Genomic DNA, 23768 nt, shown 5'->3' with positions numbered 1-23768 from the left:
ACTCGAGTTCCACACGGCGGATGAGCAATCTGCTAGCTGGGTGTAATACTTTTTAATTAGACTTGGGCGCAGGTTGCATGCTGCACTTCCTCCACCTCTTCGGGTTCTTGGTTCTTCAGCACTCACAGCTGAGTTTGTTCTGCACTTGCATTTGGTGGCTTTGGCTTTGGGTTTATGGTTTTAGCTCTGCCCCTCCTCGTCTTCCATCTTCCTTTTTCACTTTTGGCCCTCGGCGTCTCGTTTGTCCTTTGACTGGGAAGTAAAAAGGAAACAAAATGGATTCCAAGGACTTTAGTAGAGTTATATGCACACCGAGATTGGGTTAATATCTGTGCAGTAATGCGTTATGTGCCCCGAAGATACATGCTCATGCTTATATATAAACTACCCTATATGTGTATGCAAATACTTGAGGCATAATCCCAGTTGCGCAAAAGTGCGCCAGCCTCGAAACTATTTTCCTTTGACAAACGCAAATTTAATTAGATATTTTTAGTGCAGGGAATTTCTCAAGTATTTCTCCAAGGCAAGGAGTATGAGAGTTAAGCTTTAATTGGAATTTTAGTTGCCAAGTGGTTGACATTGTTGGCTTTATAAAATGTTGAAAGATTCCAACAATCTTTTGTTGGGACAGTTGAACTTAATTCCATTTTGAAACCTTACCTTGAGGAACTATTTCCTAAGAGATGTATCTAAATATTTAATTTACACGAAAGGAAAAATTAGTTTACTGAAATTCTGTACCTAAATTGAATATTTTTCATTAAAAAATAGACGCTAACATTTTACAACATTATTTTCATTTTATAAATGAAAAATAAGCATCATTTCATGTTACGTTGAAAGACGCAACTCATCGTTTCACTTTGTCAAATCAAATTGCGAGTGGAGGCAGCTGAAAAGCCTGAAATAAATAACGCATACGCCACGAAAAGGCCCCAGGAAATTTTTCCAAATTACGAATGAAGCGAAAAATACAATACAAAAAGAAAAGTGAAAGTTAACGTTCAAGGATGTTGACGAAATCGTTGTGCCTCATCACTGCGGCAGTTTTATGGCCAATGATGTGGCCAGATATGGAGAGAGACTTGCATTGGGATTTTTTTTAGATATATATAGAAGGTCGTTCTTTTTTCGGTCGCTTTGGCTGAGTATGCAAATTTTTTACTTGGCCGCACTTTAGCAGCATTTTAGGCCAGGACTCGGGAGGAGTAAGCCAGGAGGGGCCATGTGTTCGCTGTCAAAATGACAAAATGTTGGTTAAGTGCGACGAGCGCACAAAAGTCAGAGAAAAGATAGGAAGCGAAAACAGAGAAGAGGTAGCGACAAGACCGCTCCACCGATCAACCGACTGACTGACTGACTGACTGACTATATAAAAAGGACACTCGACAGAAAGTACGGCTTGCAGTCGGAATGAGATTCCGAGTGAGCAGCTGGGCCAGCATCAAGTGCGTCATCAATCTCGGCGGCGTTTAGAGAGACTTTCCATTCATTAAGTGGCTGCCGCCGCCGAGGATTGACAGGAGCAGGTCCTCATCGCTGAGTGCTTTCAGTTCGCGCTTTGTCTTTGGGCTTTACCATCCACCATCTACCCCCATCCTCAAGCCCCCATCTCTCCTACCTCCCCACTTCACGGCTGCACCGCCTGTTAGTGGCACTTCTCAGTCTCCGGCTCGAAGGACCAAGGACCTACCAACTACCCCGAAATCAATCACTTGCTCAGTCAGGCCCGGCATGTTCGAGGATGGGACCTATCAAGTCCTTTGCTCGTTTCCCCTAGAGTCTCGTGCGCAAATGTGTGTTAAAGTGAATAATAAGTTTTTGCCAATTTTGTGTTGAGATGGAAGCGATTTGTTTAACTGCCTTCGGGGATGTCAACTGCTGTTTGCCCTGGGTATTGCCAAACAATTGACCCAAATATTTTTCAATATTAAAGCGGAGCTTTAAATTTTACATATTTGTTAAAGACCTAAGTAATTTTAATTGTCTGTAAAATATTCAATTTCGCTCATGCAGACAATATTTATCTGGCAAGTATAAATAAATAAAAAGACTGAATAAATTGAAAGTTTGCATTACACGAAATGCCCATTTTAATTGCATAAACGCAACGTCACTCATACGCCACATTAACCCAACTGGTGGAAGCAACCCCCTAGAAAAACACAAAAAAAAAAAACAATGAAAAACCGACCAAAATGGAGCAATGAAAATGGACACAGATAACGCTGACTTCGAATCCGAGTTGCGAATCAGATTCCAAGCCCAGCGGGAAAAGAGGAAAATCCGAAACTATGCTGCCCACAGAGCTATTGGAAAAAAAAAAGAACAGCAGAGTCATTCCGAAATGGGGAGGCAAACGGAAAAGTTTCGCTGAAAACAAAACTACGGCGAAACTAAATAGAAAAAGTTTCGGGTCAAACAAAACGTTTCCCTTTCGCTGCAGCGAAATAATGTGCAAATGAAGAGTGCAGCAAACGGCAACACTCAGACCCATAAATCGAGTTGCGTTTTCCTTGCAAATTAGGATTGCAAGGGACCGACGATGATGGCGAAAATCAATGGCCAGGAAGCGGGCTCCTTGGGCGTCGCGGGAAAAATACTGCGGACAAGGTCAGCCCGGCCATTGTCCAATTGTCCAGAGCGGAAATAGCCAGAGCCAAGAGCCAAAAAAGGGGTGAAGCTGGAGGGAAGTCGACGGGTATAAAGTTCTGCGAAAGACAGGGGACCCCTTTCCCCTTCCTGATATCGAACAAAACTATGCAACTTTAAGAAAAATCCTTGAATTGGATTTGCGAAATACCCTTAAAAGCGGACCATTTATTAAAATATTTTTCTGACATAAATAAATAAAATAAAATAAATATTTGGGGGTTTTTATTTAAATTTGTATTATTTTTCAACATCTATAAAAACACTATTTTTTATTGAGTGAAAAAAACAAAAAATATTTAAATAGAGCAATTTTTATATTCTGCTTGACTGTTTAATTCAATAATATCCGTTCTTAACATCACAGTAGCCAAATCAATAAATTTATACTACAAGAATAGGTATATTTTAAAAATCAATATAAATAACTATCTTAGTTTTCAAAATTGATTACAAAGTCAGTATTGTGTCAGGTCAGGGTATACATATGTAAACTGATTGTAGTAAATAAGAAGAAAAACTCTTTCTGACTTGTTTGCTTGCAGGCAAAATCCTGCCAAATGACAAACAATCTAGCTTCAGTTTATTGTTTGTGACTGTCTGCCTTGAAATGCATTATTTATCAGAATCAGCGCAAAGTTTCTGAAGTAAAAATCTTTTGAAAAAGTTTGTAAACTAAAATAGACAAGCATGTAAATCAAAGAAGACAGTAAGGCTGAAATATAAATTATTTTCTAATCTGTTCTAAATACTTTAAAGTTTTAATAAATCTAGGAAAAACGCAATATAATTAATATAAGAACGAGAAAGGGAAGATAAATACTTTGGCATATACTCGATACCTAATCGCCCTATTTTTCTGTGCAAAAAAGAATCAGACAATAAAAGGCCCCTGGGCTTGGCCAGAAAAATAAAAGATAACCTCAATCGGACTTCGGAGCAAAAAGAGCATTGGCCCATGATAAAAGCAAGGAATCCATAATTCGTTTGTCCGACCAACTCCAAAACATCCTGGACAGGACAAAGAAAAGGAGCCAACATAATCGCAAAAACATTGGCCCAGGCAAAAGGCAACTCAGCAAATGGGGCGCCTAAGTAGATGTACGGGGAAAATCGTGAAAAATCGAATTATGAATACGACGAGACAGGGGCAGGGAAAAGGGGGTGGCGGGAACGTCATGCAGCGCATTTGAAATCATTGGCCTGTACCGAATGGGATTATCCCCGGTCTGTGTTTGTTGTGCTGCTTGCTTTTAGCCCGAAAATATGATTACTATTTGGCAGCAGCTCCCACTTTATGGCTCCTTTAATGCCACGCCCCCAAAACGAGAGGAGTGGCGTGGGCGTGGCGACTTCCAGGAAATCCTGCCCCCGTTTCGGGCATTAAATAATAGACCATAAGAAATTGAATTGTAATTTATGCCATTTCTTATTCACCCCATCCGAGCGGTTTCTTGTGCATGTGAAATATGTTTGACAGATGCATAATTAATTAGAGCACAAAAGTGGAGAGAAAAGTTTATTGTCAAGCTTAGAAACTCAATTTTTATGACATAACCAGCAGTATTTGCATAAGAGCAGCAGCGATAGAAAGTTTATTTTCCCTTCAAGAAATTTAAACAAAAAATTTGCAATAATAAATTAGACAAAACGATTTTTACATAAATCAATACCCAATTATTTCTCTTTCAAAACTGAATAAAAAAATGATTTTAAAAAAATTATAATTTTTATGTCTGAAACTGGTATAACAAAATTAAATATATATCAAAAATATATTCAAGCGTCTCAAAATGACAAATTTATCAATTAAAGAACACTTTTGGCATCAATTTCTCGCATGAAAATTCAGTTGTAAAACGTTTTCGCACAGACCACTCACCACTCATCGATAAATACTTTAAAAAACTAGAAAAACGAAATCATGGCATAAAGATTTATTATCGACATCCGCAGCAGCTGTCAGCACAGAGTGGAATTTATGCTTTCCTTTTGATTTCCCACCCTACTTTGCTGTTTTTTTTTGGGGGAAAACCATCGCATCAGTCAACTCTCATTGGCAGTTATGGCGCGCGGCTCCACTTGGCAGTGTTTTTATTTTTGCATAACTTTTGGAAATCTCTTCAACTGCCAGGGAGTTCTTCAACATAGTACACATGCATACAAGTCTAACTTATTTTAGTGCTTGCATTGCTCTGAATATCCTTGTTCCCCTACTCCTCCTCAGTTATTCCTTGTTGAATGCAAAAGTAAAACTGGAAAATTTTCCCTTTTTTGATGTTTGGCATGTGAAAATATTTGAACTAAGCCAGCCAAAGTGGAGGGGCAAGTGGCATTGGCAGGCACTGTCTGAGGAACTATTTTCTTTTCATTCTCTATTCGCCGGCACAGCACTTATGATATATAATAGAGCATGGACTTGCACAGAAATAATGCGAGCTGCAATATGCACAGATACGCGTCCTCTTCAAACTGCCCTATTTATGAATTCCTGCAGTGGATTATTGAAAAATATTTCATTACATTCCCATCGGATATCGCAATTTGCTCGACTGGCAAAAGCTTTGCCTTGCTTTGCTTAGTTTTTGCCTCTGTTTCTGGTTCAGCGAATGTCCCTGCTGGCCTTTAATTAAAAGCAAACATGTTTGCCTGCAAACCCAAGGCAAACACACCCACTCACCCATGGCAGTACATTTTATTTGCCATAAAGTAAATGTTTTACAGACTTAAATTACATTTCGGCAGGCACCCTCCTTTCCATGCCCATTTCTCCACCTGACGCCACGTGTGTTTGCATCACGTGTCGAGATTTCAGGTTAAATAATTTGTTTTTTGTCGAAACTCGTGTATTGGATTTTGTTAAATTGTTTACACAATTTCTTGTTTCGTTTCGGTGGTGTGCTTTATGCAAAACACGTTTTATGGGTTAGACAAATATTTAGATTTGAAGTAAGCCACAGAGCTTGATTGAAGCTGGGGTAATTCAATTTTAGGGTTCACTTATTTGTAAGAGTAATTAGGAAAAAGTATTCGGGTAATTTTAACTCATGATTAATTGTTTAAAAATAATTTCAAAATATTATTAGTCACATTTCTTAGCCATATCATTCTCACACCTTTTATAACACGAACTTTACGTAACTCCCCCAGAAATGATCTGAGAAATGATTGCTGCTTGTCGTCTGCTATCAACCCTATCATTTCCCGACATAATTTCTATAACTACTCGTGCAAATAGCATTCGAAACCTGTGAATTCTTATCGAGACGACATTAAGTCAGGCGGAATGGCAATCAGACCACAAAAGACATCGATGAGATCACGAGAGCACATGACAAATGGAGGTTGGAGGTGGAGTTGGATGCGTGGAAACGCATTTCTCGCCGCGACAAGCCGTCCACATACTTAAGAAGCACTCGGTTATGTGGTGACGTCAAAGGCGGGCTGTTTAATTAAATTTTCAAAGTATTTTTCATGCTCTTAATTGTGTCAACGTCAGTGCCAGGGAATTCCAGGGAGAGCGAGGGAAAGCGAGGGGAAAATGCAGCAAGGCCGGCGATGTCATTAAGCGCAGCTTCCGCAGGAACGTGGAAAAGAAGGAGTGGGAGGAGCCCCGGAAAGTAGGCTACACAAGTCAGTAGGTCACAGACATGAAAGCACCAGCACCAGCTGTTGTCGATGACAGGCCCCCAGCTCCTTTTTCGATGCCCGAGGGGTCCGAGGTTTCATTCCCCACCCGCCACCACCCATTCCTATTCCCCACCCACTTCGCACCCACATGAAATGGGGAGTCCCCCGTTGATGGTCGCCTGTCCCCGCAAGGCAGCCAAGGGAAACATTTTTCTAGCCACTCTTCCCAGGCATTTTCTTGGAATTTCATTGCAAATGCTTTTGGGCGCATTTTCCTAACCACTTTCCATCCGGGGAAACTTTACCTTTAGTGGCACTTTTTTTTTTGAAAACCTGTTGTCCAATATCTTGAGTTTATGCTGTCAGCAAAAATCAAGGCGGATGAAACTTTTTCATTTAGGCAACTTTATCCCGTTTTTATCAATAAAGGTCTTGAAAGTTTTTGTGGCTTGGACTTTAGACTCAAGATTTGCTTTTACCATAAATTAATTGGCAAAACTTGCATTTTTGAGCCAAACTTACTTTCCAAATTGCTAATAAATAAAATATCAAAACACAAAAAATAAAATATATTAAATTTGAAAAAATATAAAACATGACAAAAATAAAATCAAGGTGAGCGATTCTTCATCAGTTTCAATTAAGGTAACCATTGACAATAATCAATTTTTCCATCCAAGCAAATTTATTTATACCATTGTTTTATGGTATGAATAAAGCAATAATAAAACTTAATGGATAGAGTGAGTGACATCGACGACGACGTGAGTGGAAAAGTAATTGGAGTTCGTCAATAACCATTAATTCGCAATTAAAACTATAAAATTGGAATACCAAAGACTGGGGATATTAAAAATAAAGGAGTACAAATATATGTAAACCATTGATTAAATAAGGAATTTCTAGAATTTAGTTTGTTCTTCTTCAATAACCATTAAAATTGAATTCGGAAGTCTAACTAAAATACTGAGGATGTTATAAATTGAAGAGTAAACCATTAATTAAATATGTAACTTTTATAATTGTATTTTTCTTTTCTTTTTAGGTCAAAAACCTCAGTTACCGCTTTACTTGAACTGAAAACCAAAGCAACCCCTTTTCAGCTGGTGCCTTCCCTGCCCTGCAATTAGAATTTTATTTCTTTGCGAGTCATTTTCCAATTTAAACATCAATTATTCATATTGTGTATACGCCCCGTTTGCCATAGAGCAACACTTCAGCTGTCACACGAAGGAGAAAGAGAGATAGAGCGAAGCGAAAGGCAAATGGCAGTTCGATAAAGCAAAATTACATGCCAGTGACGACAATGACAATTGCGAAATTATAAAGCAGGCGAAAAGCCATTAAAGGACATCGCATTCCCAGTATTCCTGCCCCCGGTCGTTGGCGAAACGAAACGAGTCCTCAAATCCCCATTGTCCGCTGCATTAAGCTCACGACGTGCAATAATCTGAACAATTGTAGTTTATGCCTTAATTTTTGTTTGCGTACATGTTTTATGGCCAATCCCATCCCGTTCCTCTGCTCCTTCTGTCGCCTTAATTACATTTCTCGTGTCTGCTCCACTCTCTCGTGGTTGTCTCCTGCTTTGTTTTATATCCTTTTTCAGTAATTTACTCACCCCGTTTGAGTGCCAGTGACGTTTGTCCTACACAGCAAAAAGTTTCGTACCCTTGTTTCAGGTAAAATATTATTTGGCTGTTTTTTTTGAAAATTTATTAATTATAAAGCAAATCCTTAATAAATCACCGCTCAATTTTCATTCAACATTTATTGTTTTATGTCAATACATTTTACTGTTTTGAATATATTTAGAACTTTTAAAACTTATTAAACAAATCTTATAATAATAGTATTTGTCAGCGTGTACAACTGCAACCATTAGTGCGTTTATTTGCTTATCTGCGAATGCGGGTAGGATGGTAGTTAACTAGTAAACGTTTCTCATCCTGGTTCTTGGTAGCGCCTCATAACTCAATTACGAAGCATAAAGGATTTTGATTGCTCGCACGCATCTCGCATAAAGCCGAAAACTGTGATGAATGTGAAGAAAGTCAACTGGCATTGCTTGGCGGCTTTTTACTGCCTTTTTTGTTCGACACTTGCGACTATTTTGTGTTTATGTTTATTGGTCTTGGTCTTGGTGTCAGCCCGCGTGGTCCACATAAAATGTCACCAAAGTTGACAGTAAACAAAAAAGTTTTCGGCACACAAAAGTGTCTCGCAAATGTATCGTGGGCATTGGGCCAATCTGGAAAGACCATAAATTAAACCTTTTTGCCGCTGGCCAACACCGAAAACTACAATAAAAAATGAAAATAAAGAGAAACAGTGAAGGGGAAAATTCCCCAACTGAGACCCAAAGCCAAAAAAATGTATTTTAAATTTAGGTGAATCGAATAAACTGGGCTCTTTTCAAATGATGTGTTAAATATTTTAAATATATAAAAAATGTTTCCATTTCCAAATGCTCTAATTATTTTACATATGAAAAAGTATCTTTCATTTTGTATTAATATCCCAATAAACTTATTTAATCTTTTAATTCCTAACTATATTTCAAAAATGTTGTGCTAATTTCAACCTGCCATAACGAGCACACAGATGCCATTACTATAGATTATCTCTGCATGGAAAGTTGGGCTCATCGGAGACCGAAATAAATTGAAGTCGGCACAAAGGGCCACCTACATTTTGGCTGATTTATTTTATGGCTCCCAGGGTAGTGGGAAGAACCGAAACAGCAGCCACTAAAAGAATTCCAAGGGATGACATTTAAGGTCGAAGCCGGAAAACAAAGGCGACAGTTCCGAAAAAAAACAAAAGGCTTCCAAGCCCTATAAATAAAAACCCAAAACAAACTATACAACTTACCTATAACAAGTCCGGTTCCTTTTTTTTAATCCTTTAGGCAAACTTTCGACTTAAATCAGAGGCGACAGCAGATCTGTGACTTTTTGTATCGTATTTTTTCGGAAATACTTTTGGCCGCACTTTAACACTTGGAAAGACGGGGAACCTGTTAGTCCGCCCAAGGACACTGTCTCACACCCACTCACTGACACTACCACAAACGCGGCACATATTGGCACATTCTCAGCATTCCGCAGATCCTTCCGTCTATCCGTTTGCCCATCCGGACGATAGCCGTTCGATTGGTGCCACACTCAACCAGTAACCAGTAACCATTGGCCATTAACCATTAACCAGGTCCGATCCGAGGCTTTTCCAGCAGGTTCTTGCCGCACGCACGTCCACAAGCGAACTGAAACCGAAACCAATGCGGAAAATTGAACGCAGCGCGCAGCCTGCCAAAAGGACATGCCGTAGTACTATCCGTAGTATATGCCGCGTGGGCTCCTTGCCTTCGGGCCCTCGGGTCCCAAGAGTTCGGGGAGCCGTCGCGACGAGAGGACCATTAACAGGATGCTGCCGGATGAAGTTGCCGAAACCCAGAGAGCGGAGCTTTTACCTCTCAATCTCTGGGCCATGTGTGGTGAATAAAGTTCGGTACACTGAGGAAAATTCACCAAAGAAACAGGGTTTTTAAAAAAAATTAAATTTACGACAAAGAAATAAATGTAAAAAGAATTTTTAAATAAATATTAACAATCTAAGGAAGTGAATATTAAAAAAGCCTTTTTTTATCTTAAAAAGAAAATAGTAAAAACATTGCATTGGATTACTTTAAATATTTTACGCTTAAAACATGTAAATTAGGGAAATTACAATATATTGTTTTAAAAAACAATTATATAAAATTCTGTCTGGCATTACGAATAATTTTATATTTCCCTCAAACTATCTAAAATGTTATGTTCCTTAAAATGATTGGAATTATTTCCCCTGTATATTTTACATTTTAACTGAACATACTATAAATAATTAAAATAATGACCCTTTTCCTAACATAGTATCTTAGTAATATAGAAAAATACATTTCAAAAAGCCCTTAAAAAATAGAATTTTTATTAATCCATGCTTTAAAGTATATATACCAAGTTCAACAAACTATGCGTAATCGTGCTGAAAATAACGTTGACACCAATCGGTTTATTAATATTCTATTTAACGGCGGTGGCAATATCAAGTAGCAATCAAGTTGAATTCAAGTGGCAATCTGGAAAAAAATCCAGTTTCCTCATCATGGCAACTACATTCCAATAATAGTTGGGACTCTTATTAAAAAATAAGAAAAAACCAATCAAAACGAACAAGCGCAGAGCAGCCGAGCTGCCGAGTCGAATGGTTAAAATTAAAATTAAAATATCAATGCAAATATGCTGGGGCTGCTTTTAATAAATGCAAAGATCGACAGATCGGCATTATGTGCGATGGAGCACCGAGTGACACAGAGTGTAGAACGGCGGGGAATTCTAATCAAGACACGGAAGCCTCGGAAGCAAGTCGGCAGCTTCTGAGGGGAGCTCTTAACATTCGACCAATCAAGGGAGATAACCGCACGAGATCTCTGTTAACCGTGTACCGATGTTAACATGGCCAACAAGTGCGGGTTAATTACGAGTGCCTCTGCCTCTCTTACGATCGCCTGGCTCTCTTTGGCCCGATCGCTTCGGGCCGTTATCACCAGCCGAAGCGGTCGAAACGAGCGGGCCAAAAGGGTCGTTCATGAACTGGGCTGAAATCACACTCAGTTTTAGCGCGTTTTCTTCGGCGCGCCGTTCCGTTGGCTATCTTCAAAAGCGCCTTAGTTGCATTCGCCGCGAGTTAGTTGCGGTTTAAGCGGCGAACGGTGCGCATCTACATCTATACGGTAATAGTTAATAAACGGTTAGGAGATATTCCTCATTTCTAAGGACTTTGCACCTGTTTCCCGCCGAGTGATTGGGTTCAGAACGAATTTCAAACCAGACCTTAATCTAAAGGCAATAAAATTCGGTCGTGTCGGTGCTAAGCAAATAGTATTTTGTGATATCATTATGCCCAGAGTCGTGTGATAAGTGAATTAACTCGCTGGGATAAAACAGCCAAGAGAGCGCGATCTTCATCGCTCGCCGACTAACAACAATTCACGTAGGCCATAAATGCTTTAACTGTGTTCCATAAACATTTCATAAACAGAAACTTTGATATAACACTACAGTCATTGTGATGAAAATTGTGGCGAAATCTGGCTTTGCGAATATGAAATAATTGTATTTGATTCGAAATATTGGTTGAAATATTAAAGCTTCTGGTCCGATATTATTCAGTTGTCAAGCGAAAGATTTTATCGTTGTGTGTTGATTTAATCTGATTTAAAAGTACCCTTATAAAAAATTGTTTTCTTCATTTGCTTTAAGTAAATGTTCGATCAGTGAAATTAATATTTTAAATGCCTTTGATAAAATATCAAATATTTTGTGATTAGTTCCTATTTTCTATTTTAAGCTTTTGACTCAAAATAAACAAAAAATAGGACTCATCATTTGAGCAAAAAAAAAACGTACAAATAATTTATTCATAACTGAAAGATGAAATTTAGTTTTTGCCACAAAAATGTATAAGTTAATATTCATAATGGGAAACTTCCATTCGACGCTTTGGCAGTTTCTACTTCGTCCCACCTCTTGACCACTTACAATCGGCCTTGACATTGAGAAAAATCCCATAAATTGTTTCTTGGCTGGCCAAGCAGCACAGCAACACGAAAAATAATTGCTCCATTCATTTACCCGTAGAGATTCTAATCAGCAACAAGAAAAGGCCCTCAAGATTAATCTTCGAGCTGCATGATTCACAATTCATAAATTACTGTCGAATTTTTTCAAATGAACCTAAGCAAATACGAAAATGTTTGGACTTTTGTTCTTCACTTTATTTCTTTTTTTTTACGTTGGCACGTAACTCGATTCAAGCATGACCCAAAGTTTGTTTTGATTTTGGTTTTTTTGTTTTGCTCCGCGACTTGTAAGTAAAAATAACTCGACGAAGACTGGTTCGTCGAGAAAACCGGCTGACCATGGTTAGCGAATACATTGGTGTATTGGCAAGAACCTGGCTCAAAGTACGGGATGCGGTGATGATGTGCCAGGGATTTCCCAGAGAAAAGAAGACGGGAACCCCAAATTGGCCATCGCAGCGCCGGACCTGCGATAAGCCGCTTAAAAACCTTCCACTCCATCTCCGCTTTTGCGATGTTTTTATCGCATTTCACTCCACCGCCTACCTCAACATTCCTCATGTATCTGGCCAACAAAAAGATCGAAAATGCGGTCAAGCGGTGGCCACAGCATCAGCTAATTGTTGTCAAAATAAGTGGACAGGCGGGGAAGATGCTCATATAAAAAAAGGTCTTAAATAAATCAAATTATAATAAACAAGCCCGATAATTATATGTAAAAACGTGAAGCGGAAAACACTTTGGGCATTATGCAACTTTTTACGAACGTGTGATTTGGTAGTACCTATACAAATACATACATACACGAAAAAAACACACAAAATTCCGAAGCAAAAAAATTATAAAAGCAAACTTTGCATAACAACATTTTTCTGATTGATTGCAAGAGAAATTTAGTGCCGGCAGAAAGAAATTGGCCATTAAACGAGTCAACAATAAAATGTAATCTGATTAAGTTCCATCAATGAGGAGTAAAAAAGGCACTCCAGAATGATTTAATGTTCGTATGTTCATTGGTATAAACTGTAGAAATTTTTAAGGAAACGAAAACGTAATTTAAATAAAATAAAAAGTTTTGAAGATTGGCTTTAAAAGTAGGCTAATTAAATAAATATATATGAATATTTGGTGTTAAATTTCAAAAACCCCATTATTAGATTCTATAAAATTCCCTGTTTAGGTTCAATCATCTAACTTCTTTATTGTTCTAGATTCTCAAGATTAAAATGTAAATTGTGTGGGTATCTCCAGCTACTGAAGTCATTCAAGGGGAACCGAAACCTTAGCTGGGCTGAAATCAAATTTTAAGAAAGAATAAATAAATATTCATTAGGTCACCGCAAAAGGAAATCACAGAATTACATTTCTAGGCGCTAATTTTCAGGGAATACCCTGGTGGGATTCCAGTGACAGCTCCAATCAAATCTCAGCTTTTAGCCCATTTAGACAATGAGTAAGCGGTCAGTCCACGTGACTTTTGCAGCTCTGGATCAAAGATGCATGTTAATCAAAGTGATTGTATGTCAAAAAGTATTAACAAAGTAACCAAAGCGTTTACTCATGCCGGCAAAAAAATACCGGTCAGACCACTTACGCTATGCGAAAGATGAACAGAATTAATTGAGCTACAAATCAGCTAAGGAAAGTAGCGAGCATCGAACAAATATTTGAACTTTGATTGATTACTCATTTGACTGAGCCAAGGCTATATCATTAATTCATATTTTAGTTCCGGCTAGCAGCGCAGATTATTAAAAAATTATATTAGCCATTAAATGATTAGATCTCTTTAATAGGTTTTCAATTTTCGTGTACTCCTTGGTTTTATTTTCTCCCAAATTGAGTGCCACGTAGCCGGGTACTTAGTTTCTAATTAACGGAAGTGCGTCGGGTCCATTTAGCCCTCAAGGTACTCGGAGTACATAAATCTTTAAGATGCTTCAAGTGTTGCCAAATAAAAGTGGAAATCAGGGGGATAGACAAAGGAAGCTGTTTGCTAAAAATTAAAAAGAATTTCAAGCGATGTTTAAATACACTTAAAAAAAAAAAAAAAAAATTTATTAATATAAGAAAATGTTTCTTTATTTTATTTATTTTTGTTTTAAATAAGAATCAAACAATTTTTACCATCTCATTATTTCTAGCTTCAGTCAAACCTGTTGATTGTCATAACAAACCCTCTTTTGAAGGATAATTTTAACGTTGAGCACTCTGCCAAGAAAATTGGAGCATAAACACAACTTGATGTGTATGAAAAATGTCTTGGGCCATTTCTTTCGTATTTTCCTCGGCGGCATCGTTTTTGTGCCTTTGTTTTTCATAATTTATGCGCAGTTTTCTTTATGTGTGGGCCTCCGTCGGACTTTGGCTTATGGACAGTGGACCCATTGGCGGACGTGAGCTTGTGCCTCAGTGTGCGTGTGTGTTTAAGGAACAGCGTGCTAATTAATTAAATTCGTACGTGCCTTGTGTGACTGTGTGTGTGTTGGTGTATGAGTGTGCGAGTGTCTTGAGTTGAGCCGGCGAATCAACTTGCTGGCCATGTGCTGATAGGACCAAAAGCAAAGGCACATACCGAGGCCCAGCACCACGGAGCGTATGAGTGATATTTACAGTCGGGCCGTAAATCATACTTAACTTAATATACAATATATACCTACCCGACCCTCATATGTTTGCCCTTTTCGACCATGTGTGCGTGCTCCTTTCTTTCGGGCGACGAGGTCAATACAGAATGCCAGGCTAATGTGGTTATAGGGTTAGAGGATATTTCCATTGATTGAGTTTGGCAATAACAAGAGAAAAAACAATTTGTGTAATTGTTATTGTTTATTGGATAGAACTCGATTAGGCAAAAGAGTTTGGGAAGGGAAAGAAAATAAATAAGGAATAAATAAATATAAACAGAACGATAAAAACAGAAGTTTATTAAAGGCATATGATTAAAAATATGATTAAGCCACTAAATATTCACGCCATTTTTAAAAAAAATCTCAGTTATATTAAACCTACATATCTAAGTTCTACAAATTTTCATACATTTTTTAAATAAAAGATATCGAACAGCAATGTCTTCAAAAACGAAGGCACCTTAAGACTCTATTAATCTTACCTGGCCGTGAACCGGGGCAACGCCCTTCTTCTCGCGATATACATCAGAATTGGCTTCAATAAAAAATAATATAACATCATTAAAGCCAGAGCAACTCGTTTTATTAACAATCAACAAGACCATCTGCCAAGCAAGTCAAATATAATTGGTAATATACGAAAAAATGTTCCAATAAAATTCGAAATTAAATGCTGCAATCAGCAGCTGAATAAATACATATAATAACAATATTAAGTGTAATTGAACCCGCAAGTTGTACTAATAATAGTCGATGTTCATTTTATGTGTCCCATTTGCAGGCAATTTGTGGTTAAAATCAACAACAACTTCCGCATAACCATACAAAATAACTCCCAAAATATTCAATAAGAGACAATCGTAGCCAAAAAAAAAAGCAGCCAGCCAGCAACAATTGGGATAAAAACCAAAACAATAACCTCAAATTGAATGAGCGTAAGCCATAATTATGACCAAATGAGCCAGCCCGCAATAACAACAACAACAAAAAGGCCAAGCAGAAAAAACAATAAAATGACGGTCGTCAACGGCAGATTAGCAGAGTTATCCCGGTTAACAGTCGTCTTAGCAGCGCTGCTACAGTTTGCCAGTCACACCAGTGGCTTTCAAACTGTAAGCGAATCAGCAGGTGAGTGTATCAAAATCAATTAGTAGAAATATTCATTAATACATTTTATACACTTTAAAAAATTTTATTTATTTTTAAAAATTGTACAATGTATTATTTTGTTGTTACAAGAAAAACACATCGTTCTAAAAATTAAATTATTTATATGTGTGAATACTTAGGATATGGTTTAAAAATTAAATTTTTAAATATATTTTGATAAAAAGTTTTACATTGTTAACATGTTTTTGTTATAAAATTTCTACTATAAATCTTGCAAAAGTTAACAATCCATAAAAAAGTGAGATAACACAACCGATTTAGTTTAATTTTTTCATTACTTAAAATGGCTATTTAACCATATGAATACACGATTCTTTCTGCGTCCATTAAACACAAACCCCATGTAAACCGTCAGAAGCTTCACGTAGCAATTAACACCCAGCGACCTTGGCCAAATTAAAGCCGGCATAAACATTAGCACCGCGTAAAAATATACACTTATATATATTTTCTTTAGACAATGTAAACAGCGGTTGCCACTCACATGCGAAAAGTAAGTAGCTTGCCCACCTGGCATGTGAATTTGCGTAAGTCCGGCAAATAATCAAGCAAGTGCTTGATGGTTAAAACAAACGTCGCACAGTGGCGCCTTGGGCCAAAAAACGTGCAATAAATCACTTTTTCGACTTTGTCCTAGAAAGTTGTGACCCATACCAATCGACAGGTAATTGATCCACTATTACAAATATGTAACCCTTTTTCAAATCAAAATTTTTGTAAAAGATATGAATTTTCAAAGTTGAACAATTTTTCACTTAAAAAAAACACACCGTTTTTAGGTAATTTTTCGCACTTCCGGGGGGTTTTTCTTAAAAACTAGGTATCGAATCGCTTTGCTTCTTTTTTCCACGGATTGGTGTGTTAGTTAAGAGTAAAAAAAGTAAAACATATTGCAGTTTGCCATGCGCATCTCTTAGTTATGAGTTATTTGCGAAACGTCCATTTTTTCCATATTTTTCAACTTTGATGGAAAATAAAAAAAACTATTTAATACTATTTTTTTTATACTTCCGTAAAACGTTATTTGGACTTTCTTCTTGATATTACGAAAGTTGTAGCTGCGTCCGCCTGCGTCCGCGGTTTTAAGAGCCAAAAAAGGTAAAAAAGTCATGGTCCCAGAAATTGCATATGGCGCAACCTTGTGAAAGATTTGTCCAAAACATTGTGTTAAAGTCCTGAAAATTTGATATGATGTGCAACAGCTCGATATAAGAAACTTTAGCTCTACCACTTTTGGAAAAACCCGCTAGTTTAGCGGAAAAACAGCTATAAATAGCTAAAATACGGAAGGCCGTAACTTCTAAACTACTGAAGCTACAGACTTGTGCTGTATCTCGTTTGAAAGGTATTTTAAAAAGCGCCTCCTGTATGTAATTTGTGTAAATGTAATATTTAAAAAGATATGCACAAAACAAATTTTTTGTAAACTTTTTTTTTAGCCTTTTTTAGTTTTCTCAAAAACGGTTTCAACGATTTCCTTTAAAACTTCAAACTGTATAGCCCTTGAGAGTCCTTAAATTTTGGTATACATCATGTTACTGTAAAAAATCACGTTTAAAAGTTATTCAGAAACGAAAATAGCCACTTTTGCCAGCTCAAAACAACTTACGCTGCCTAAGCATTGAATTTAGTATGCGCGAGTCCAAACTGTATTTTAAGGTCATGGAATCACAACCTTGTCACAGAGTTAGAATCTAGTAATTATAGTCCAGAAATGTTAGGTCTATTGGATTTACCAAGTTTACTAAATTGTGACCATTATTTCAAAAAACATGAAATATAAAAAAAAAGTTTTTAAAAAAACTTTTATTTATTTTTTTTTCTTTTTTTATTTTTTAAAAAATAAAAAATAAAAAAATCAACTAAACAAAACGCAATTTTTTTAAAAAAAAAAAATTTTTTATTTAAAATTCCAATTTTTTATTTATTTTTTTTTAATAAGTATTAAAAATTACAACATGAAAAAAGAAACTAAAAAAAACAAAAACTTTTTAAAAAAAGTTTTTTTTTGTCGGAAAAAAATGGATTTGTTTTTAAATTCTGACTTTGCCGATTTGTAAGTACGCCTCTGCCACGCCCACTCCCTGCCCAGTTTTCTCAAAAACGGTTTCAACGATTTCCTTTAAAACTTCAAACTGTATAGCCCTTGAGAGTCCTTAAATTTTGGTATACATCATGTTACTGTAAAAAATCACGTTTAAAAGTTATTCAGAAACGAAAATAGCCACTTTTGCCAGCTCAAAACAACTTACGCTGCCTAAGCATTGAATTTAGTATGCGCGAGTCCAAACTGTATTTTAAGGTCATGGAATCACAACCTTGTCACAGAGTTAGAATCTAGTAATTATAGTCCAGAAATGTTAGGTCTATTGGATTTACCAAGTTTACTAAATTGTGACCATTATTTCAAAAAACATGAAATATAAAAAAAAAGTTTTTAAAAAAACTTTTATTTATTTTTTTTTCTTTTTTTAGTTTTTAAAAATTAAAACATAAAAAAATAAACTAAACAAAACGTAATTTTTTTAAAAAAAAAAAATTTTTTTTTTAAAATTCCATTTTTTTATTTATTTTTTTTTAATAAGTTTTAAAAATTACAACATGAAAAAAGAAACTAAAAAAAACAAAAACTTTTTAAAAAAAGTTTTTTTTTGTCGGAAAAAAATGGATTTGTTTTTAAATTCTGACTTTGCCGATTTGTAAGTACGCCTCTGCCACGCCCACTCCCTGTCTCAAGCAATAATTTGAAAGGTGGATCAATTATCTATCATTTGCCGTTTACAAAATTCAATTATCTTCACTGGTTCAAAAGTTATGATTTATTACCAAAAAAAAGTCAAAAGGCGCCACTGTGCGTCGGTAGGCAGGCAATCATAATAATGGCCATAACGAGCCAATAAACGATGCAGCCCAACGCTGAAACCCCCTGACACTCACACACACTCACACTCACCGAAAAACAGTCAATAAACGCGGCCTTAATGCTTAACTGACAGACATCCGCCTAACGGAGTTGGCTATATATGTACGGTGTACGTGCAGCACTCGCATATAGTATAATTTATATGCCAAACAGCTGCTGACATCGCCCAGTCTCCCTTCAAAAAAAAAAAGGAAGAATAAGGAAAACCCTAACTGGATGAGCCTTAGTCCCATATGCCTCAAGCTCATATTTCACTCCACGACAAAACTGTTGATTCATTCATGAATAATGCGTTTTGTTATTGAAGAGGTTTTTAAAGTCTCCTAGCTTAGCTGTCTCAAAAATGTCGGATATATCTCACTATAAATCATTAAACAAAGCTGCTAGAAATGGGCAGTCAAATGTGTAACTTTCCATACGATTGACAGCTCACCAACTTTAGAATGTAATAAATTAAAATAGATATTTATGGGGAAAAAGTTATACGATCTTGCCTAAACTGTAAAATCTAAACAAAAACCAACATAGTAATTTACAAAAATAAATTTATGACTTAATGTTTATGATTTTATTCAGTGTTTTTGTTTTTAACCCCGTATTTAAGTTTATGATTTAAATATTCCAACTGTTTGATATGGATTTTTAAAAATATAAATCTTTTATTTGTTCTTCAACTGTCAAATCCCTTTTGTATTTCTTGGAAGCTAAACAATAACGTCTTATCAGCTTATCGGAGTCCTAATCACAATTTTATTCTATCGTAAAGTTAATTGTTTTTTAATGTGAGAGTATTTTTAGCAGTGATTTTCCGATTGCCAGTTGTTATTGTTCTTTTTTGACGTGGTGTTGATCAGGATTGCGAAATATTTTTCTTTCGTTTGGCGTAGGTAAGCCGTTTTCATGACCAGAAATCTTTATGGTCCTATGGCGGGGTCTTCGAAGATTAGTTGAGCACTTGAACGTTCCCATAGATCCGCCGGCGATATCCGATTACAAGCTCATGCTTACTCATTCCACATTGCAAAAGGGCAAATACTGAACTTGAATTATCCGTTAAAATGATATATGTACGCCTAGCGGGTCGGGTTAGCCCAGTTGATCCGGATCTTGATGGCATTTTAATTTGTATTTTATCGCCTGCTCGAGTGTGGGCAGTAATTAACATACGAGTGTCGACACTTGTCGCATTCTATATGAGCAATCAAATCGGCTATTCAGATAAAATAACTAAAGAATGTGAAACCCATTTAATCTTAAGCTGTTGAAAAGGAGATTTATTACTTAAAAATGGTTTATGCATATATTTAATTGTATTTTAATGGTTTAAAATTTGTAATATTGAATTTTAAACGAAAATATAAATTTTTTTTGGCAAACTGGTTCTCGTTTATACTATGAGAACCCAGTCATAATATAGCATTTCTCACTTTCATAATAATTCGCACATTTTTACCAATCTGTGACTCAGAGTTCAGGGCACCTGAGGCCAGACAATTAGCACGTGTAATGAACATTTATGAACTAATAATAGCACTCTGAAGTTTCTGCGTATGTATTAGAATTCCCAAGTGTGAAACTAAGCCATGCATTCAATTAAATGACCTATAAATTGCGAATCTCAGGCGCGTGATATGCCGCCAAAAAGACAACAAAAAGTGTTTTGGTCTCAAATTATTTGTATTTGTCTTTTCTTTTCGGTCTTTTTTTGTTTATGACCCAGTGAATTATATTTGCCAGAGGTTTTGTGTCATTAAATAATTGTTTACCTGGACAAGCAAGAACAAAGCTAAATAATTGCTGGAACAAAACTTTCCTTCAATGAGTTTTTAAGAAGTGTATTAAATAAATTGGTTAAATCAGGTCATTACTCCTTACGATTTTATTACAATTTTAAACAATATCTCTTTTTTCAGTTGATAATACCATCTGTCTGTACCAAGAGCACAACACCACTTACCGCAAGGAGATCGGAGCTGTATGGTTTGCCCCCAAGGATCCTTGCCTGGTTTATTCCTGTGCAGCTGGCGTGGCCAAGGATCCTCAGGCTCATATTGTGGTGACTCAGGTCGACTGCAATGAGTTCTACTGCGAAGTGGTTAGTAAATCATATATCTAAAATATTATTTAAAAATCAATGGTTTTCCATATTACAGGGTTCAGAACTGCGTAGTGTCGAAGGCAGCTGTTGTGGGGAGTGCGTGAGGACCCACTGTCAGCACAACCACACACTGTATGCAGTGGGTGAGTCCTGGCACAATGATGCCGACTGCACTCTCATCGAATGCGGCCGCCTGGAAAATGGACAGATTATAATGAACACATACAAAAGAAACTGCCCAGCATTGACTGAAGATTGCCCAGCTTCGAGGTTGGAGGAGCGAAACTGTTGTCCCTACTGCAGACCTCTGCAAACAGCCCGGATTGAGGAGCTCCAGGATGATGAGGAGCAGGCCACAGATGATATTTGGACCGCCGAATGGTATCGCAAGCATCCCTGCAACCGCGATTGTCAGGTGGGAGCCGAACCCATGACCTGTCGCTACAACTTTGTGGTCGAATGGTATCAGACCTTTTCGAAGGCCTGCTACGATTGCCCCCGAAATCTGACGGATTGCTCGCGACCCCATTGCGTAATGGGCGATGGTCTGGAGCGAAGTATCACGGTGGTGAATCGCATGATGCCCGGCCCGGCGATTGAAGTTTGCGAGGGCGATCAGATTGTGGTGGATGTGAAGAACCATCTGCTGGGCGAGAGCACCTCTATTCACTGGCATGGTCTGCACCAGAAGAAGACGCCCTATATGGACGGGGTTCCGCACATAACCCAGTGTCCTATAACGCCACATGCAACCTTTAGGTATTCCTTTCCCGCCGATCTCTCAGGCACTCACTTCTGGCACTCGCACACCGGAATGCAGAGGGGTGATGGCGTGTTCGGGGCACTGATCATCCGAAAGCCCAAGACATCGGAACCCCACGGGGGACTCTATGACTTTGACCTCAGCGAACATGTGATGATTGTCCAGGATTGGATACATGACACGGGTGCCAGTATATTTTCCTACCATCATCATTCGCGGGGCGACAATAAACCGCATAATCTGTTGATCAACGGCAGAGGTCGTTACTACAACCGCATTTGGGCCGAGGCCAAGCAAACCCATCGCAGAGCCGAGGAGAGAACGAGTCAACCCGTGGAACCACTGCCCAAATCGCAGGTGGACTTTGTTCAAACGCTACCGAGACAGGCTCGACTGGCTAAAACGAATACGACTAAACTATTTCCGGTGAATTCCCGCCAAAAGAGGGGTAATCTCAATGAGATACCCTTGGAACTGGTGCCCCATCAGGTTTACACAGTGAGAAGAGGCTTTCGCTACCGCTTCAGGATCATAAATGCCGAGTACCTAAACTGTCCCATTGTGGTTTCCATAGATGGTCACAACCTAACGGCCATTAACTCGGATGGTTTCGACATCGAAGCCATGGATGTGGGCTCCATAGTTACCTATTCCGGCGAACGATTTGATTTTGTGCTAAATGCCAATCTCGAGGTGGGAAACTATTGGATTCGTTTAAAGGGTCTGATGGACTGCAGCGAGGTCTTCACCTCCGCCTTTCAAGTGGGCATCCTCCGCTATGAGGGAGCTCCGGATGAGGAGCCCACTGCGGAACTGAGCTATGCCTACAAGGCAGAGGGTATCGAATTGAACGTAATGAACCGCGGTCCTGGATATCCGGACACCAAAACCGTCGCCGAAATGAGAGCTCTACCCATCTATGATCACGTATCGGGCATCGATCACGATACTTTAAAGCCTGAGGCGGACTACAAGTTCTTTATCTACTATGATTTCTATACCAAAAATAATCCCGACTTTCACGACAAAGATCTGTATGCCATGGAAATGGACATGACCCAACAGAACCGACTTTATACCCCCCAATTGAATCACATTACCCTGGACTTCCCTTCGCTGGCCCTTCTTCCCTCGAGGAGTCAGCTAAAGGACTCTGACTTCTGTAACGAAACTAGTCTGATGGAACAGGGTATCGATTGTCGCAAGGAGTTCTGCAAGTGCCATCATGTCCTGCAAGTTCCTTTGGGCGCGGTGGTTGAGATGATCATCGTGGATGAGGGATTCCAGTACTACGCCAACCATCCCTTCCATTTACACGGTAATGCCTTTAGAGTTATGGGCTTGGAGCGATTGGGAGAGAATGTCACGGTTGAAATGGTGAGTAATTCTAATTATTTTTGAAGATAAAGGTTTAATTTTCCTTCTCTAAGATCAAACAACTGGATCAATTCAATTTACTCAAACGGAATCTGGACAATCCACCTGTTAAGGACACTGTTACCATTCCGGATGGAGGCTATACCATCATTAGATTCGAGGCCTCTAATCCTGGCTATTGGCTCTTCCACTGTCACATAGAATTTCACGCTGAGATTGGCATGGCCCTGGTCTTCAAAGTGGGTGACGATGATCAAATGGTTCCGGTTCCGGAGAATTTCCCCACCTGCGGCGATTATAATCCCGACTTAAGATCTGATGGAGAAAGTACAGAAGAGTCGGGATCTAACAAGCCCACAACGGGAACTCCCCCAAATGCTGGAGGTGGTGGATCGGGATTGGAACCCACTTTAATTGCTCTGATAATTAGTTTTATGCTGGCAAAACTCTATTGATAAGGCCCTTAAAAGAGAGCACAACCCCGAAACTTGCCAAGCGAAATTCAGAGATTATTTATTGACGACGAGGGATAACCGGGAGATTAAGTTGATTTCGATTTATATAAGAAGTATTTGTTATCTAGCATTTGTATATATTCCATATTCCGCATCGTTGTAGCCTAAACATCTGTGATTGTCTAAGTAAACGTTTAAATAAGTAATTTGAAATTGTAATAAATATATGTGTAGTAATGTTGTTATAAGTATTCTCGATGTTTAAAATGGGAAGCTTAAATATGACAAATCTGACGCAACTTTTCCTAATCATTGCAACATTGTCTTTGGCAAATTCTACAAGTTTTTAATGAGATGTCGTCAGGTGGTGGGAGATCGGCTAATTCAGCCAACGCCCTCGATGTCGATAGCGGTCTTATCTGGTCCCCACTGGCAACAGCTGGC

General features: G+C 38.0%; 1 protein-coding gene and 1 long non-coding RNA gene across 5 annotated transcripts; one reads left to right on the top strand and one right to left on the bottom strand.

Annotated features, from left to right (window-relative positions):
• Positions 1 to 110: 110 nt before the first annotated feature.
• Positions 111 to 12287, bottom strand: LOC138913901 (uncharacterized). Of its 2 annotated transcripts, none has more exons than XR_011419779.1 (3): positions 11868 to 12287; positions 9160 to 9800; positions 111 to 252 (listed from the first exon to the last, which is right to left on the bottom strand). It is a non-coding gene; the product is annotated as an uncharacterized lncRNA (long non-coding RNA). The 2 variants fall into 2 exon arrangements; XR_011419780.1 differs by having other exon boundaries at positions 11961 to 12266.
• On the top strand, positions 10972 to 23573 carry Mco1 (Multicopper oxidase 1). Of its 3 annotated transcripts, none has more exons than XM_070219068.1 (5): positions 10972 to 11059; positions 15320 to 15666; positions 20545 to 20726; positions 20785 to 22869; positions 22923 to 23573. In XM_070219068.1, exons 2-5 carry the CDS (start codon positions 15468 to 15470, stop codon positions 23322 to 23324), a joined length of 2868 nt encoding a protein of 955 aa, XP_070075169.1. In that variant the 5' UTR covers positions 10972 to 11059; positions 15320 to 15467; the 3' UTR covers positions 23325 to 23573. The 3 variants fall into 3 exon arrangements, with proteins under 3 accessions (XP_070075169.1, XP_070075171.1, XP_070075175.1); XM_070219070.1 differs by lacking the exon at positions 10972 to 11059 and adding an exon at positions 11103 to 11319; XM_070219074.1 differs by lacking the exon at positions 10972 to 11059 and adding an exon at positions 14822 to 15168.
• The last annotated feature ends 195 nt before the right edge of the window (positions 23574 to 23768 follow it).

The sequence above is a fragment of the Drosophila takahashii genome, chromosome 2L, assembly GCF_030179915.1.
Source record: "Drosophila takahashii strain IR98-3 E-12201 chromosome 2L, DtakHiC1v2, whole genome shotgun sequence".
Lineage (NCBI taxonomy): Eukaryota > Metazoa > Arthropoda > Insecta > Diptera > Drosophilidae > Drosophila > Drosophila takahashii.
This window is presented reverse-complemented; position numbering and strand designations above follow the sequence as displayed.

Coding starts and splice junctions, on each gene's coding strand:
- Mco1 (XM_070219068.1), top strand. CDS start 15,468: ATGAGCGTAAGCCATAATTATGACCAAATGAGCCAGCCCGCAATAACA. Junction 15,667..20,544: donor AACTGTAAGCGAATCAGCAG/GTGAGTGTATCA, acceptor CTCTTTTTTCAG/TTGATAATACCATCTGTCTG. Junction 20,727..20,784: donor ATGAGTTCTACTGCGAAGTG/GTTAGTAAATCA, acceptor TCCATATTACAG/GGTTCAGAACTGCGTAGTGT.